Here is a 15,317-nt window from a genome sequence, read left to right on the forward strand (position 1 = left end):
TTTTGCTTTTAGAATAATGGTGGGTTAGATATAGGCAACCAACATTGATATTGTGACATTTAGGTATAACTTTTGTAGACAAAGAAGACAGCAAGTTTAACTGATTGTAAAATTGCATCATGGTTTAAATGACACTGATCTAATCCTGATCACAGCTGTTTCTCCCTAAAAGTCATTAAACATGGAAGTGTAAATTGTACAGATACAATTGAATGTTTCTTCATTAAGATCCAATAGAACCCCAATACAAACACGTTTTTTTGTTGGTTTTTTTTATTGATTTAGGTCCGCCAGGCCCAAAAGGCTCCAGAGGTGATAAAGGTCCCCAAGGGCCGATGGGCCAGACAGGACATAAAGGAGATAAAGGAGACAAAGGAATTCCAGGCCTGTTGGGACCAAAAGGAGACCGAGGTCCTACTGGCCCAGCAGGTGGGACAGGTCCAAAAGGTTCCACTGGTGCTCAGGGGCTTCCAGGACCTAAAGGGTCTAGAGGCTCTGGAGGCAGACCTGGAAGCCCTGGTGAGAAAGGTGACCCTGGATCAAATGGATACCCTGGAACCAATGGAAATCCTGGATTGCCAGGGCCACAAGGGCCACAGGGACTTAGAGGAGCAGCAGGACCTCCAGGCTTGGAGGGGCCTCGTGGGCCTGTAGGTCCAATTGGCCCTGCTGGTCCTCCGGGACTTCCAGGCTTGCCTGGTCCTGTGTCTTCTGTCAATATAAAGCCAACCAGAGCCCCTCAAGTCATCAAACCTCCCCTACCGACTTTACCCTCAGTACCAACGGAGAAATCACAAGACTCTGCACAGGAACAGCCCTCAGCTGCTGCTTCCACCCCTGCACCTGGTGAGTCACACGTCAATTGAAAACCTAAATTTATCTGCTACTTCCAGAGATTTTTGCCAGTCAGAGACAGTTTGCATCCACGTATGCTTTCATTTCACTTGATAATATTTATATTTATGTTTTCCAGGTTGTCCTCCTGAGTTCAGAAAGTTTGGAGACAGCTGCTACTACTTTTCTTCTGGTACCCAGAGACTCAACTTTAATGAAGCAAACAAGTTCTGTAAAAACATATCATCCCATATGCTCATAATCAATGACAATGAAGAACAGGTAGAGATGAAATCACATTTGACATAATTCGACCAATTATTTAAAATAATCATCAAATGTTTATTTCTCTCTTATTTTTTTCCACCAGCAATTCATAAGAAATGCCATTTCAAAGGGCTATTTCTGGTTGGGTCTTACTGACAAGGAAGAAGAAAATGTCTGGAAGTGGGTGGATGGAACCATACCAGTTTTTACGTGAGTCATAAATTCATAGATTTATTTTTGAATTTCTTCAGACTGGCACAAATAAGTTTAACAAATTTGCATTGTCATCATCAGAAACTGGAAACCTGGTCAGCCCGATAACTGGACCCACGGTCATGTAAATGGAGAGGATTGTGCGGGTCTTATCCATAATGCTAACTGGAACGATTTCTACTGCACAGACCGCATTGGGTTCATATGTGAACGTTCATCTGAGTGTCAGTACTTACTTAAAATCTTAATGCTGTGTCTCAAAAGTGTTTGTACCTTTTTACATTTTAACTAAGACATTCAAACTCTGCTTCCCTCTTACACTTGCACATGTATTCAAACCCCTTAAACTTTTGCATGTTTTGTCATGCAAAAGCCTAAACGTAAGTGTATGTTAAATGATTCACTCAAAGGGACTTGTTGATGGTGACTTGCTGGTTGTTTTTTTCTAAACACAGACTTTTGGCCAATCAAAAATGTTTGTTTGTGGTTGTAATGTGTCAAATGTGATCAAATCTAAGGGGTATAAATACTTTTGAGTAAATGTTAATTATATGCCTTACATGTCATGTTTTTCTCTTCATAGTGGTGGTTCCAGTTTTATAGCATCCATCGACTACTTCCTCTACGCATGAAGCTGAGGGAGCAACAATAAGGAGAGTCATGTGAAGGAAGGAGCTCAACTTAAAGGCTGAAGGATAAAGCCGGCTCAGTCAGGCACCATGGAGACGAGAAGACGATTCTAAATAATTACTTTTAGTGCCTGTTGTTTCTTCAAGGCACTTTAAAACAAACTGTGGAACCCAAGAAGGAGCAAAGATATCCCTCTACGGTACCAACTGAGATTTGGTACAGAAGTATCATGAGATTGTAGTTATGTCTGTAAGCTGTAACAAATTAGGATTTGGTGCAGCCAGTTCTATTCATGTATATCTGTAAATAGTATTCTATAAGATTTGGTACTGTTTGATATTTTTGCATTATTACTATACTTAACACTTTTTGCAGATTTTATACTTGGAAATCTTTAATAAAAAAAAACGTTTTTTTATATTTTGGAGAGTGAAAAGGTGAAAACTGTTTTTATTTTGTAATACTTCATAGATTCTGAGCTTTTTATAAGATGTTGTACCTTATAAAATCTTGCAGTGCAAAGCACTCACATTTACTCACTAAACCAATCCAATATTGTATGGGAAAATAAGTAAAGTGCAGGTAAATGTCACTGTTCTTAAACTAGTAGGTTCCAATCACAAATATTATCATGAGCACTGAGCAGTTTTGCTGTTTTAGGGCTGACATTACTTAGAATCTTACCTGTCAGTGATTTCATAGCTCTTAAAACATGTAAATTCAGTTTAGACCAATATAAAAAGATTTATCCAATGTGACAAATACAGTATGACAGGTGAAACAAGTGTTTGCATTGCCACTCGCTGATGTAAAAGGTGCCTTTACTGTACCATATATTACTTAATAAGTGGTGGTTTGTAATCTGGTTTAATGCTTGATTGTCCCTCTTTTAATTCACCAAGCTAATGATGATCAACCAAGACACTTAAGACAATAAAACAATAAAGATGCTCTGTGTTGAGTGACTGAGTTTTGCTTTTTTTTTTCTTTTAGGTTTAAATGAAATGATATTGCCTAGACTAGTGTCTTATTTTTCACAAACTCAATCTAGACCATTTGAATCTAAGGTATCAGAACTCTCATTTGTCAGGCCTTTCAGACACTCACCTCTCCATTCATCCAGTCATCCATTCTCTATAACCACTCATCCTTATTGCCTGTTGGGAGGCAATAAGTCGCAACTATTGTTGCGACAGGTGACTAGGCCATCACAGGACAGTTTAGTGTGACCAATAAACCTGACACTTAGGCATATTGGTACTGTGGACGGCAGCTAGCATACTCAATACCATCTGGTACAACTCACAGTTCCTGCCTGAAGCTCCATGAAACAGTTCTTTGTGGAAACTAAAAGGTCCCTGAACACTTAAGGTCTCCATACGTGGGTTGTGCTTGACCCCTGTATCACCATGGCATCTCAAAGACAAATTACTTTTGACAGACTTAACAAACCTCTTATCCACTTCAGTTGCAAAATCCCACCTTCTTGCTGCCACCTCAATAAACAGCACAGAAACAATAGATGGCAGCGCTTTTAAGTTTGGCCTAATGTGTCTTTAGAGTTTCAGCTTGAAATCTGTTTATCCCTGTTTTAAGATTTCCATCTGGTTCATTTGTGAGCACACTAGCAGGAGAGGTAGCAGTTCTGAAGACAATAAAATAATCATCATCTTATTGGAATACATCAAACAGACCAAATGGATTTTTTCAGCATTGTGGCTTGAAATGATCTTCGCTTCAGAGATCGTTGACAATAAAATCTGGCCATTGCACTCTTCTCTGTTTATCTTCAAAAATGTCTTCCAAGTCTATTTCAGAAATGCATGGCGTGTTGTCACATGCCTCTCAATGACTTCAGCTGAACAATAAACACGATTTAAAGGAGAAATGTATTTGCTGTAAACATATAGTTTATAATAAATACAAAGAAAAAGATTAATGAATGAAAACAAAGACGTCATTTTGATCATTTGCGCACACAAGGGCATATTTACCGTAGCTTGTGTTTTATCCTGATAAAGTAATTATTCACAAGACATCAACAATGCAAACAGGATTATATTAGACGTGAGCTTTATTGACTCCTTAAAAATGCCTTTCTAAACAGCTGTGTAAAATAACTAGATTTTTTTCTTGAAACTGATAGACATACACTCATGCTTATTTTGTTTTAGAATGCACCTATTATCCGTACTGTAAAATTATTTGTAATCAGTTTCATTTAAACATAAACATGACAGAGCGTCATGTGACCAATGTCACCTGACGATGACATGCTATTTTTTTTTTTTCCACAGCAAAGAAAATTAGTATCTTCTGATTATTTTATTTTTTTCTGGTTCAAAAGGACTTTAGACACCGATAAGTATTTGACGTTGAGCGCTGGATTTACTGTCGCTGTCACAGTTTTATTCGTTACCAGACTGTCTGCTTCATTTACCCAGCATGCCTCGCTTGTTGCCGTCTGGAGAGAAGGAGTGACTGTGTAGAAAAGAATCAGCTAGCTCAATTTGACATCTATGTGGTTGCTGTTACTATGTGTTTATTGTGGGTGAAGTAAGAGGAGGGGGGGGAAAAACAATATTTAAAGGAAGGTGAAATATCTTGTTGTCAACACCTAGCGATGCCTCTCTTCACGACCAACCCCTTTGACCAAGATGTTGGTGAGTAATCAGGCTAACATAAGTAGCTGGGATCAAACAGCTTTGTTTGGGGTTTCGCAGCCTTTCAAATCATTTGCTATTTCTAAAAGAACATTTCTTACATTCGTTTAACAAAAAAAAAAAAAAGAGTATTAGAAATGCGTATATAGATGTTTCTTATTCATGTTGTGAAAACGTAAATGTAAACAGAAGTGGGGATCAGATGCAGTCATCAGCTAACTACAGCAGCTAATGAGCTCCCTGCCTCATCATCTGTATCCCATCGTGTGGGTTAACCAGCCCGACATTAACCAAAAAGTGGAAGTGAAAAAGGATGCGGTGTTATCTGAGACCATGAAGTTACGCTGTATTTCTCCAGCTCTCTTTGTTCTGTGTGCAGTGGTTAACCACTTCATTGGCATAAACGGTGAGCAGGAAAAACAGCACCATGCAGACGGGGCTAATATGTAATCTCTGACCCAGCATTTACCGTTTAGGCTAAACTGTTATTAGGATTTTTTATTTATTTTTTTTATTGAGTTCCTGCTGTTTGTCATAACGTAATTTCAAATTATAGTCGTTTTTTTTTTATTGTTTTATGCTTAGCTTTGATTACGTTTTAAGGAACAGTTGATAACTTTGTCAGGCTAGTTGATCAGCCTGATGGAACGGTTGATGTGAATCATATAACTGATCATCTCTCTTGTTATGTAACAGTTTAAATATATGGGCCATATTAGAAACGTAAATTGGAATATAGTCGTCGTGATACTCACACAAATTTTTTTCTTTTTCAAAATGTTTAATTTAGTCAAGGAAGCTACACTTCATGTGTTTATGACCATTCTGTTCTTGCCAATTGTATCAATTAATTTTCTTCTTATAAAAGAAACCAAAAAGAAAAACGAACGCATACCAATGGCAATAGTTTTTATTTCTCCGTTTAAGTTAAAACGTCATTCTTTTAAAATATACAGGCTTGCTGTCAACGTAATATACCTAATGCCTCGAGCTCCTGCTATGCATGAAAAGATCCAGTTTATTATGAAATACTTTGACATGTGGCAGACTTTAAAATTTCTTCTGATGTTTTAAAAAGAGGAATACTAAAGAGGCTTAACAAACTTTGAAAACAAATGAATGAAAGTTTTTATTTATCTATTTGATATATATATTTTTATGTTAAAATCTGAATTTGATATGTTGCATCTGAGATGAAAATGTTTTCTGTTATGCTGTTAGACTTCCATTTCATGATTGTGCTCATTTGCAGTTTTGTACAATCGACCCATTTGTTTAGTTCACAGATAAGTTAGAAGCAGAAATTTGTTTACACCGATGTATGATCATATAAATAGAAACTGGACACACCACTTGCAAATAATTTTTTTTAGCTTATTTATGTTTTTTTTTTTTTTTAACAAAGCCTCTCTTTCATACCTTCCTCTATAAAATGTAAAATAAATAAATAAATAATGTGATCTGTTGGATTTCTGCTTATATTGCATGCTGTGTATCTTCCCTGCAGAGAAAGCAACCAGTGAGATGAACACAGCTGAAGACTGGGGCCTCATTCTGGACATATGTGATAAGATAGGGCAGTCACGCACTGGGTAAATTGAATCTTCCTTATTTTGAAGTAGAACTCCTTTTTATTTTATTTTTTTTTTTCCTTTTTCATTTCCACCATTTTTTCAGCCCACGTGCAGTGTTTTACGTTGAAGTACACAGTTAATGACAAAAAACTACAAACTTTGGTGTATGTTGTTGAAATGTTATGTGAAAGACAAAAACACAATACATAACTGTGAATACAAGGGTTTGGTTTTACAAAGAAATTCTCAGAAGTGTGGTGTGGATTGTGGTTGTGACATGACAAAATGTAGAAAAGCTGAAGGGTTGTAAATACGTCTGTAAATTTTCTGTTTATTTCTTCAGACATCTGAGTTCTGCTCTTGTCTTTTAGGCCAAAAGAATGTCTCCGCTCAATAATGAGAAGAGTGAACCACAAGGATCCCCATGTAGCCATGCAGGCATTGACTGTAAGTAGACTGTAAACAAACAGCAGTGTTTTGCACACAGTTAAGTCTGGAAGGAAATGCAGAAGAAGATCTAAGTGTTTGCTAAGGACAAATATTGCTAAACAGATAGTGGCAAATGGATAGATGCTGCAAAAGTCTTGTGACCTCAACCCCACCTAAGATCCTTTTGCACAACCCCCGTGTGCTTTTGGTAATCACTGAAATACAAGATTTATTTTAGTCATGTGTGAATTCAAATTTGCAGCTCTATGATTGTTGCTTCCTGTTGTCGTTGTCCACACAGCTCCTGGGCGCTTGTGTTTCAAATTGTGGTAAAATCTTCCACTTGGAGGTTTGCTCTAGAGAGTTCGCCAGTGAAGTCAGTAACGTCTTAAATAAGGTGCGTGGTCAATTTTAGTTTTGCATAATGTCAAATCAAAAACATAGTGTACTTGTGGTCATTTCTTGTATATGTTTTTTTTTCTCTCTCTCTCTCTCTAATTGGGCTGCACCTAGGGTCACCCAAAAGTGTGCGAAAAGCTGAAGGCGCTGATGGTGGAGTGGGCAGAGGACTTCCGCAATGATCCACAGCTCAGCCTGATCTCTGCGATGATCAAGAATCTACGTGAGCAAGGGGTCACCTTCCCAGCTGTGGGCTCTCAGGTAGGTCTGCTGGCAGTGCAATGAGTCATGTGATGTTTACTCTTCATGGTGCCTTCAGTGCCAGTAGATCCAATGTGCATATGCTAAAAAATGATTCAGTCATCTGATGTGTGATTATCTTCTCCCAGGCTGCAGAGCAAGCAAAAGCAAGCCCAGCATTGGTGGCAAAGGATCCCTCCACCACCACAAACAAAAAGGAGGAAGAAGATCTGGCCAAAGGTAAAATGGCCACAACGAATTACAGCTTTTTCTGCTGATAATCAAACCACCACAGGAAATGTTATATAAACAGAAAGGAGCACAAAAACGTTTATCAAATACGTACATTTGCAAATTTGCTTCAGTCTGATGAATTAAAAAAAATCACAAAGTGCATTTTCTCTTTGTCTGCAGCTATCGAGCTGTCGCTAAAGGAGCAGCGGCAGCAACCGCAGACGTCCCTGTCGAGCCTTTACCCGAGCACGTCCAGCCTTCTCTCCACACACAAGTCCGACGGCAGAAAAGTCCGCGCCATCTACGACTTCGAGGCTGCGGAGGACAATGAGCTCACTTTTAAGTCCGGAGAAATCATTACCATCCTGGACGACAGGTGAACTTCATCCAACAAATAGTCTGAAAGTTGACGTTTCTGGACTTGCATGTTTTTTTTTTCTTTTTGTCTTGTGGTGATAGACAGTTGACAAATTAAAATTTTTCTTCAAAGGCCAATGTAAATTCTAACTAAGGAGATTGTGTGTTTTATGTGGCTTGTCATATTTATTATTTTTGCTTTGTTTAAATAAACTGGCCATTCACCATGATTCTTGTAGCAATGAGCCTCAAATAGTTGTTGTGTTTTTAGTGACCCCAACTGGTGGAAAGGGGAAACATACCAGGGAGTCGGCTTGTTCCCTTCGAACTTTGTCACCGCCGATCTCACTGCAGAACCTGAGATGAGTGAGTATTACGGTCAACAAAGCATTTCTTCAGAAATCACTCATTCTTCTTCGATTCATCATATTCAGTCATGGCGACACGGCTTTATGGCTTTATGAATAAAGAAACTTTATCACTTGTCGACAAGTGAAGCAACTAAAATAAGATAAATAAATAAGACTCCAGTGCCTGACGGTTGATCCAGTCATGCATTAAACAGCATCCCTCTATATGTTCATGCAGTCACAAACAAAGTGTGTGGAGCGTTTGGCTACAGTTCCCACTTAACACACAGCTTCATTGTGCAATTCATTTGTATGCTCGCACAATTGACGCCTTCTCTCCTTCTCCATTCGTTCTCTTCAGAACATCGCTGTGTCTTTTCCATGAGTTGTTTATATTCTTGATGATTTGCCGTGAAAATGTCAGTAGATTTAGTTTGTGCGTCGTCTGAAAATGATTTCAGTAAACTGTGCTCTAATCTCACTAGGATAAATTGTGCGACTCAACCCTACAGAAAGGAGTTTGATCATATAACATAGTAGAACTGAAAAATGTCACTTGCTTCAGCTACTCTTGTTAGTCTTTTGACTTTGGTTACTTTTAAAAAAAAATAAAAATCACATATAGCATTAACCAGTATGATGAACAAAAGCTGTTGCGTCATATGTGGTATTTATGCAACAATTAGAAATAAAACATTTGATATGTTCTAAATGCTGCTATTTTAAACTGAAAAACAACTACTCATGTAGCTGCTGCTGGGCTGAAACATTTCTTACTATTACAGTTCTAAGTGTTAGCCAAAACATTCATTTATTGTTTTCATTCTGTGATGTAGACTTAAGAAGAAATCCTTGTTTTCTTATGCAACCATGTTTCAGTCAGCTGCTTAAAATACTTGCTATTGAAACTTACAGACAAGTTTTAAAATACAGCGCCTTGATTTGAGTGCTGTCAGTTTTCACACCGTCGCTGTTTGTAATTTTAGTAATAAGCAGCTGGCAGACAGTTTTCCATCCATCCATTTTCTTGCACCCTTGTCCCTTGGTGGGGTCGGGAGGGGTGCTGGTGCCCATCTCCAGCTAACGTTCCGGGCGAGAGGCAGGGTACACCCTGGACAGGTCGCCAGTCTGTCACAGGGCAACACAGAGACACACAGGACAAACAACCATGCACACACACACTCACACCTACGGGCAATTTGGAAAGGCCAATTAGCCTGACAGAAAACCCACACATGCACAGGGAGAACATGCAAACTCCATGCAGAAAGACAGGAATCGAACCCAGAATCTTCTTGCTGCAAGGCAACAGCTCTACCAACTGCATCACTGTGCAGCCCGGCAGACAGTTTTTTGATGCTTTATCCTCCTTAATGGGGTAATGACTAATTTTAGCTGCTTTGAAGCCAGAACATTGATAGCAGTGACCAGTCTATACCAGACCATGCCCGTGTTTTGGTAGTGGTGCTTCATATTCATATATTTTTATAGCAAATGAAAACAAAAGTCGGAGTCATAAATCAATGAAAAAACTCTATTCCTTTTGTTTGCAACTGGTAAAACAAACTGCAAAAATGAAAACAGCCATGTATTCACGTAAAATATATTGGATGGTTGCATCGAAAGCTTACAGCAGATTTTTAGTACGGAAGAATAGTTTTGTGCTTAAATCAAACTGTTGCTCTTGCTGTTGTTTGTGTATTTGCAGTGAAGACAGAGAAGAAGACTGTACAGTTCAGCGAGGACATCCAGGTGGAGACAATAGAGCCTGAACAGGAGCCTGTGTATATAGACGAGGTGGGTTCCCTTCTGTGACTTACATCAGTAAAGAGCTTTATTGTGACGTTTCAAAGTTGTTACTCGCTAACACTAACATGAGTGGCGTTACTAAATTTCCGAGTTTTCATAAGGACCGTGTAGACTGAACTTTTCACATGAGCTTGTGACTTTTTTCTTTAGGACAAAATGGATCAGCTGCTCCAGATGATTCAAAGTGCAGATCCTACAGACAACCAGTCGGACAGCGTGGAGTTACTCCAGCTAGAAGGTAAACAAAACTCATTATAAATTAAATCAGTGGTATAGAATGAAGTTAAAATTGTTCATTGTTTACCAGAGAGGAAACGCGTAAGCTTTATGTTTGTTTTTCCTCAGGTGCATGTAACCAAATGGGACCTTTAATTGACCAGAAGTTGGAGGACATAGACAGGTATGACGGTGTCTTCTCTATGCCACGTTTATATAAATAGTCATGGATTTTTGTTTTTGTTTTGCATCCTCATATGAATGGCCACGTTGTAGAGTTCAATGCTTTTTTTTTTTTTTTGGTCCTTTCTAATCTATCTCCAAACTATGCAGCTTTATCCTGCTAAATAAATATTTAGTTCCGGTGCGAGTTTGATAATGAATGACGGGTTGCGAACTCTTTCCCCTCTTGGTTTGTTTCGCCAGGAAGCACTCTGAGCTGTCAGAGCTGAACGTAAAGGTGATGGAAGCGTTGTCTCTATACGCAAAGCTGATGAATGAAGATCCAGTGTACGCCATGTATGCCAAGCTGCAGAGCCAGCAGTACTACATGCAGCAGCCTGCCAGCGCGGCACAGCAGGTAAAGTTTTGAGTCGGATTGCAACGCGGACAGGACGTGGCTGTTGAGGTTTTGAATTAAACTAATATGATGGATTCTTTATTTGTTATAAACCACACGTTTTGTAACTTTTGTTACACAATGTGTGCTGTTCATAAGGTTTCTGTACAAAGTGTGTGGACGTTTCTATCTCCGCAGGTCTACCCCGGTCAGCCTGCGTCGGGCTCATATGCCATGAGCGGCACCGGGGTGCAGGGCTACACGGTTCCTGTGGAGCAGCTCCCTGCTGGTGCTCCCATACCGGGTCATCCAGCTCCCGGGTGAGTTCCTGAAACATAAATCTCTTTCTTGATACACTAAGGAATATAAGTTCTTCTTTTGATTGTAGTTTTCAATTTGTCCTTTTTTGAGAGTTTTGTTAGTACCGCTCTTATAGTGTCCTCACTTTTCAAACAGAGGTTTGATTTTTACTCTTGAAGCCAAATGGAAGATTAGAAATTTTGGTCAAATTTTTTTTTTCTAAATGTGTTGTCGCTGTTCTGTGTTTAATTTTGTAATAAACGTTAATATTGTTGCACATAAGTATGGGCAGAATCCAACTTTCTGTTTTCAATTTAGAAATGTGTTCTATTTGCTGATTTTTATGCTCACTTTTATACTGACTTTTGCCATTTGTATTTGAAAGCTTGTCTGTCTTATTGTTTTCAATATTTCCCTGCGAGTTTTGCTTTTAAGTACTTAAACTCACAGCAAATTTGGGATTCTTCAAAAGTCATTATAATTTTAATAATTACTTTTTTCTTATTGTTTTTGCATACTTCTCCTTATTTAGCTGTTTTCCTGCAGAATTGAAGCAACTTCTAAATTATGTAGTATTTACAATTCGACTTATGAGAATAACTTAATTTATGAAGTCTTATTTTTTGTAATATTTCATAAGACTCCACAAGAACATAAATACAGGCATTAAACAAGCTGAATAGACAAAAAAAGATGGCAGTCCCTAAAACGTTCAGATCATGTCACAAATCATAATCGGGGTTCAGCCACCAGAACTCCATCTGTTGAAGCCAGTGGCTGAAAGCACCTAATAGACCAATAAATCGGATGAGTCGGGTCATTGAAAGCCCCAGAAGCTCTCAATAAAATGTAATAATGTTGACACCAACTAAATAACTTCATAACTCAAAACCAGTTCTGTTGTTACTTTGTGACCTCCTCTCGTAGTAAACTGAAATTGAAGCTAGGATGGCTCAAACGTTCCACCTCAATATCATTTATTTATTTTCTTCTTCTTACTCTCAACACAGTGACGTCCACATGTACATGGGCCAGCCACCGGTCTACGCCGCAGCGCCTGGTGCTATGGCTCCAGCAGACATTCAGTCCTACCCAAACCCCGCCAGTGCTGCACCGTGCACAGCTCCTGCGAACTACAGCGCCCCCTCTGGCACAAGCTTAGCGCCTCCCTCAGACGTCCCACAGGCCCCTTACTCAGAGAAAGCCTTGCTATAGGCCCCCCATCCTTCTCCTCCTTACAGATAGGATAAACAAACACACATTGTCAACCCACAGTAAGAAGTAGTTCGTTGTTGTTCCCATTAAGGAGGAGCAGCAGGTTTGAAAATTTGAATCGGAACAGGCAAACACTGGCGTTTGGTGCACCTTGTGTTTTATTTGGCAAATATACATGTGAGAATACAGTTACTTCTTTCTGCTGGTCATGAGGTATTCATAAGGTTTTGATTTGAGCTGACAAGTATGTAAGTTTGAAGGTATACGTAATTATTATCTTTTTTGATCATCTTTGCACATTTTTACCTCCTCAGCTGCTGTTAGTTGGACTGGTTTATGTTTTGTTCATGGTGTAATTCTAAGCCCCTAATTTAAACCCGGCCAGAATGAAATCCGCTTTTTATGTACAAAATCTGACAATAAATAATTAATTAATGCTCGATTTAAAGATTTATGGAAATACATTGTTACTTTTGTTTGTTTTTCAAAATCTATAAAAACCCATTAAAAAGGGTCTTATAGAGCTGTTTTTAAATAATTTTGCAAACAAAAAAAGACATAATTAGAATTCTTAATTTTCGAATCTATTCAATTTCTAAATATAATTGCAACTGTCGGAACATGTAGACACATCTTACACTTAGAGAATATGATAGCTTAACAGTAAAATCAATATAGGTGGATCTGAATAAATTTGTTATTCACAGAGTGATACATTTTAGACATTTATTTCAGTAAATTTTGATGATTGTGGCTTAAAAATTCAACATGTCACAAAATATGTAAGTTAAAATTAATTTAAAACAAAAAAAAGAAAAATTGAATACACCCAAAATGCTGAAGGAACTTTGCTTCACTTGTCCTGTGTTCTCACTGTTGCTATTTTCCCTTTTTCTGCTCCAGTTTTTCCTTCCACTAAACTTTCCACTCAAACTCTTTGATGAGAATTTGAGTGGAACAGTCAACTTTTTTAAATTATTGGTTTGTATTCTCCTTGTGAAGATTGACGATGAGTGCTGGACAACTGTCAGTGTAGTGGTCTTCCTCATGGTTATATTGCCCATAACATGGACAAAATGTAACATAATTTTTCTTAGTTTATTTTTAAGCCATAATCATCCAAATGAGCAGAAACAAACACCTAAAACATAATTTTGAGATTCACCTGTGATTATTAGAACTTGTCCCGTATTTCTCAACAATGTGAGGTTTTTGGAAAGAAAACAAGTTTTTACCGATTAGAGTAAACAAGTGTAACTGCACCTGCTGTATAAATTTAGATGATCCACATAACGCGTGAAATCCACAGCAGGTCTTTGACAACACTAGTAACAGGCCTACTTATACAGACTGTAAAACACTAACACTGAGACACATTCAGGGTGCCACGGTGATCTCATCCACTACAGCCGATTTCAGCCCCGTTCTTGCCACAAAAATAGTATTTTTTTCTTCTTTTTTATTTACATCAAAACGCTAAGCTGAAAATGTACCTGTAGTTCTCCTGCCTATCTTTTACAATTGTCCTCAACTTTAAGAAGTACTGAAAACTGAAGCCACTTTGATTTCTGGAGGGAACGAAAACAAGGACAGCGGAAGCATGCACATGACATTTGTATATACTGTATTAAAATGGACCCCGTGCGGTTGGCTGTATGTTGGCACAGCTCTCCCAGACATAAAACTAAATTCTGCCGTTTTTGCATGTACCTGGTGAATTAAAGGTGTATTAGCCATCCCTACATGCCCATTTTCCTTTTCAATCCAAGCAGCGTTGCCTCCTTTCTCAGAGGGTTGCAGTCCTCTGTGTCCATCAGGGCTGTGCTAACATGCGTGCACCACCAACTTGGCTACAACGGGGAAAAACTGAGCCCCACTGATTTCTTCTCTTTTTTTTTTGTGAACACCTCGTTTGCCATTGTTATTTTGTAGTGCTTTCTAATTTATGTTTAATTATTATGATGATATTTTTAATGAAGTATTCCAGGATGTATGTATTCAAAGAATAGAGTGGAATGTGCGATATTCTGCCTAACTTAGTTGTATATTTCAGACGAGAACCTGGGCGTTTCTCTTATTGTACTGTAGGTTTAATGGCGTCATTCGAACTGACTGAACTCAAGCCCACATGTGTTTCTGTGATTTTTTTTTTTTTTCTCCGACTTGAGGGACGTTTCATCTGATGAAGAGGCATTAGTTGAAGATGTTTAGTTGCTAACTCTCACCCAACATTAGATGATGCATTTAGTGTGTTCTAGTCCTGAATAATTTATATGACTTATACATGTAGCAGGTCTTTGAGAAAGATGATGGTTGGAAAAACAAATTTTCAATAAGCTAATAAAATGGAAAACTAAAGTTGTTTTGCGTTTTATGTTTAACTATGCTTTGTGAAGGAAATTTGAAGTACGAATGCTGAAGTAAACTTTAGAGTAGGGACAAGTTTCTATACTCTGGACAAACTTTTCTGATTTCATTTTCTCCTTGGATATCTTGTTTCAAATGTGTAAATGTCTTGCCATCCATGTGCCACCTTAAGAATGCAAAACAACTTTTAATTTAGACTTGGTACTCAGACTCCATTTTGGAGAATTTTATTTAAATATTAATGTAGTCGAGGCAAACTAAATGAGTCAAATCGGCCGTGTTCAACCATAGCAGCTATTCTGGGACCAGGAGAGAAGGAGCCACTTTGTTGTCGTACGTCATCCGAACGAAGCATTTCATTGCACCGCAGCGTTGGACTGCAGCCCCGATGTAACTTTTCATTTTTTTTTATTTTTTTTTGTACAGGATTGAGATGCTGCCTGTTTTTGAGTTTAATCTCAACGTTATTGTAAAGGTTCTGTCCAAACTTGTACTCTGCTGTTTCTATGTATTCTTTTAACCATACCTAATAATTGGTATTCACAATAAAACCAGGCCAAGTGTACAGAGTAATGTTTTTTATCCCTTTTTTCATATTCACAGTTTAGAGGAATCCATTTTGCAGTAATGATTTCATGATTAATTGAGTTTTCAGTAAAGC

The 15,317-nt window shown here is 38.2% G+C and overlaps 1 protein-coding gene across 1 annotated transcript in view; it reads left to right on the top strand.

Moving 5' to 3' along the window:
• The window catches only part of LOC103479819 (signal transducing adaptor molecule (SH3 domain and ITAM motif) 1), a 41,751-nt gene extending 26,530 nt beyond the window's left edge, over positions 1–15,221 (top strand). Inside the window, exons 6-24 of the mRNA XM_081598237.1 lie at positions 286–846; positions 974–1,116; positions 1,205–1,311; positions 1,396–1,538; positions 2,091–2,168; positions 4,506–4,607; positions 6,115–6,199; positions 6,553–6,628; positions 6,912–7,007; positions 7,124–7,270; positions 7,399–7,489; positions 7,664–7,859; positions 8,112–8,206; positions 9,899–9,987; positions 10,150–10,237; positions 10,345–10,399; positions 10,642–10,795; positions 10,973–11,094; positions 12,085–15,221. Of these exons, the coding sequence (XP_081454363.1) occupies positions 286–846; positions 974–1,116; positions 1,205–1,311; positions 1,396–1,538; positions 2,091–2,168; positions 4,506–4,607; positions 6,115–6,199; positions 6,553–6,628; positions 6,912–7,007; positions 7,124–7,270; positions 7,399–7,489; positions 7,664–7,859; positions 8,112–8,206; positions 9,899–9,987; positions 10,150–10,237; positions 10,345–10,399; positions 10,642–10,795; positions 10,973–11,094; positions 12,085–12,289 (2,633 nt within the window). The 3' untranslated portion in view covers positions 12,290–15,221. The remainder of the gene's footprint in view (positions 1–285; positions 847–973; positions 1,117–1,204; positions 1,312–1,395; positions 1,539–2,090; positions 2,169–4,505; positions 4,608–6,114; positions 6,200–6,552; positions 6,629–6,911; positions 7,008–7,123; positions 7,271–7,398; positions 7,490–7,663; positions 7,860–8,111; positions 8,207–9,898; positions 9,988–10,149; positions 10,238–10,344; positions 10,400–10,641; positions 10,796–10,972; positions 11,095–12,084) is intronic.
• Positions 15,222–15,317: the final 96 nt, after the last annotated feature.

Source organism: Poecilia reticulata, chromosome 17 (assembly GCF_904066995.2).
Source record: "Poecilia reticulata chromosome 17, P_reticulata-male-v2, whole genome shotgun sequence".
Classification (NCBI taxonomy): domain Eukaryota; kingdom Metazoa; phylum Chordata; class Actinopteri; order Cyprinodontiformes; family Poeciliidae; genus Poecilia; species Poecilia reticulata.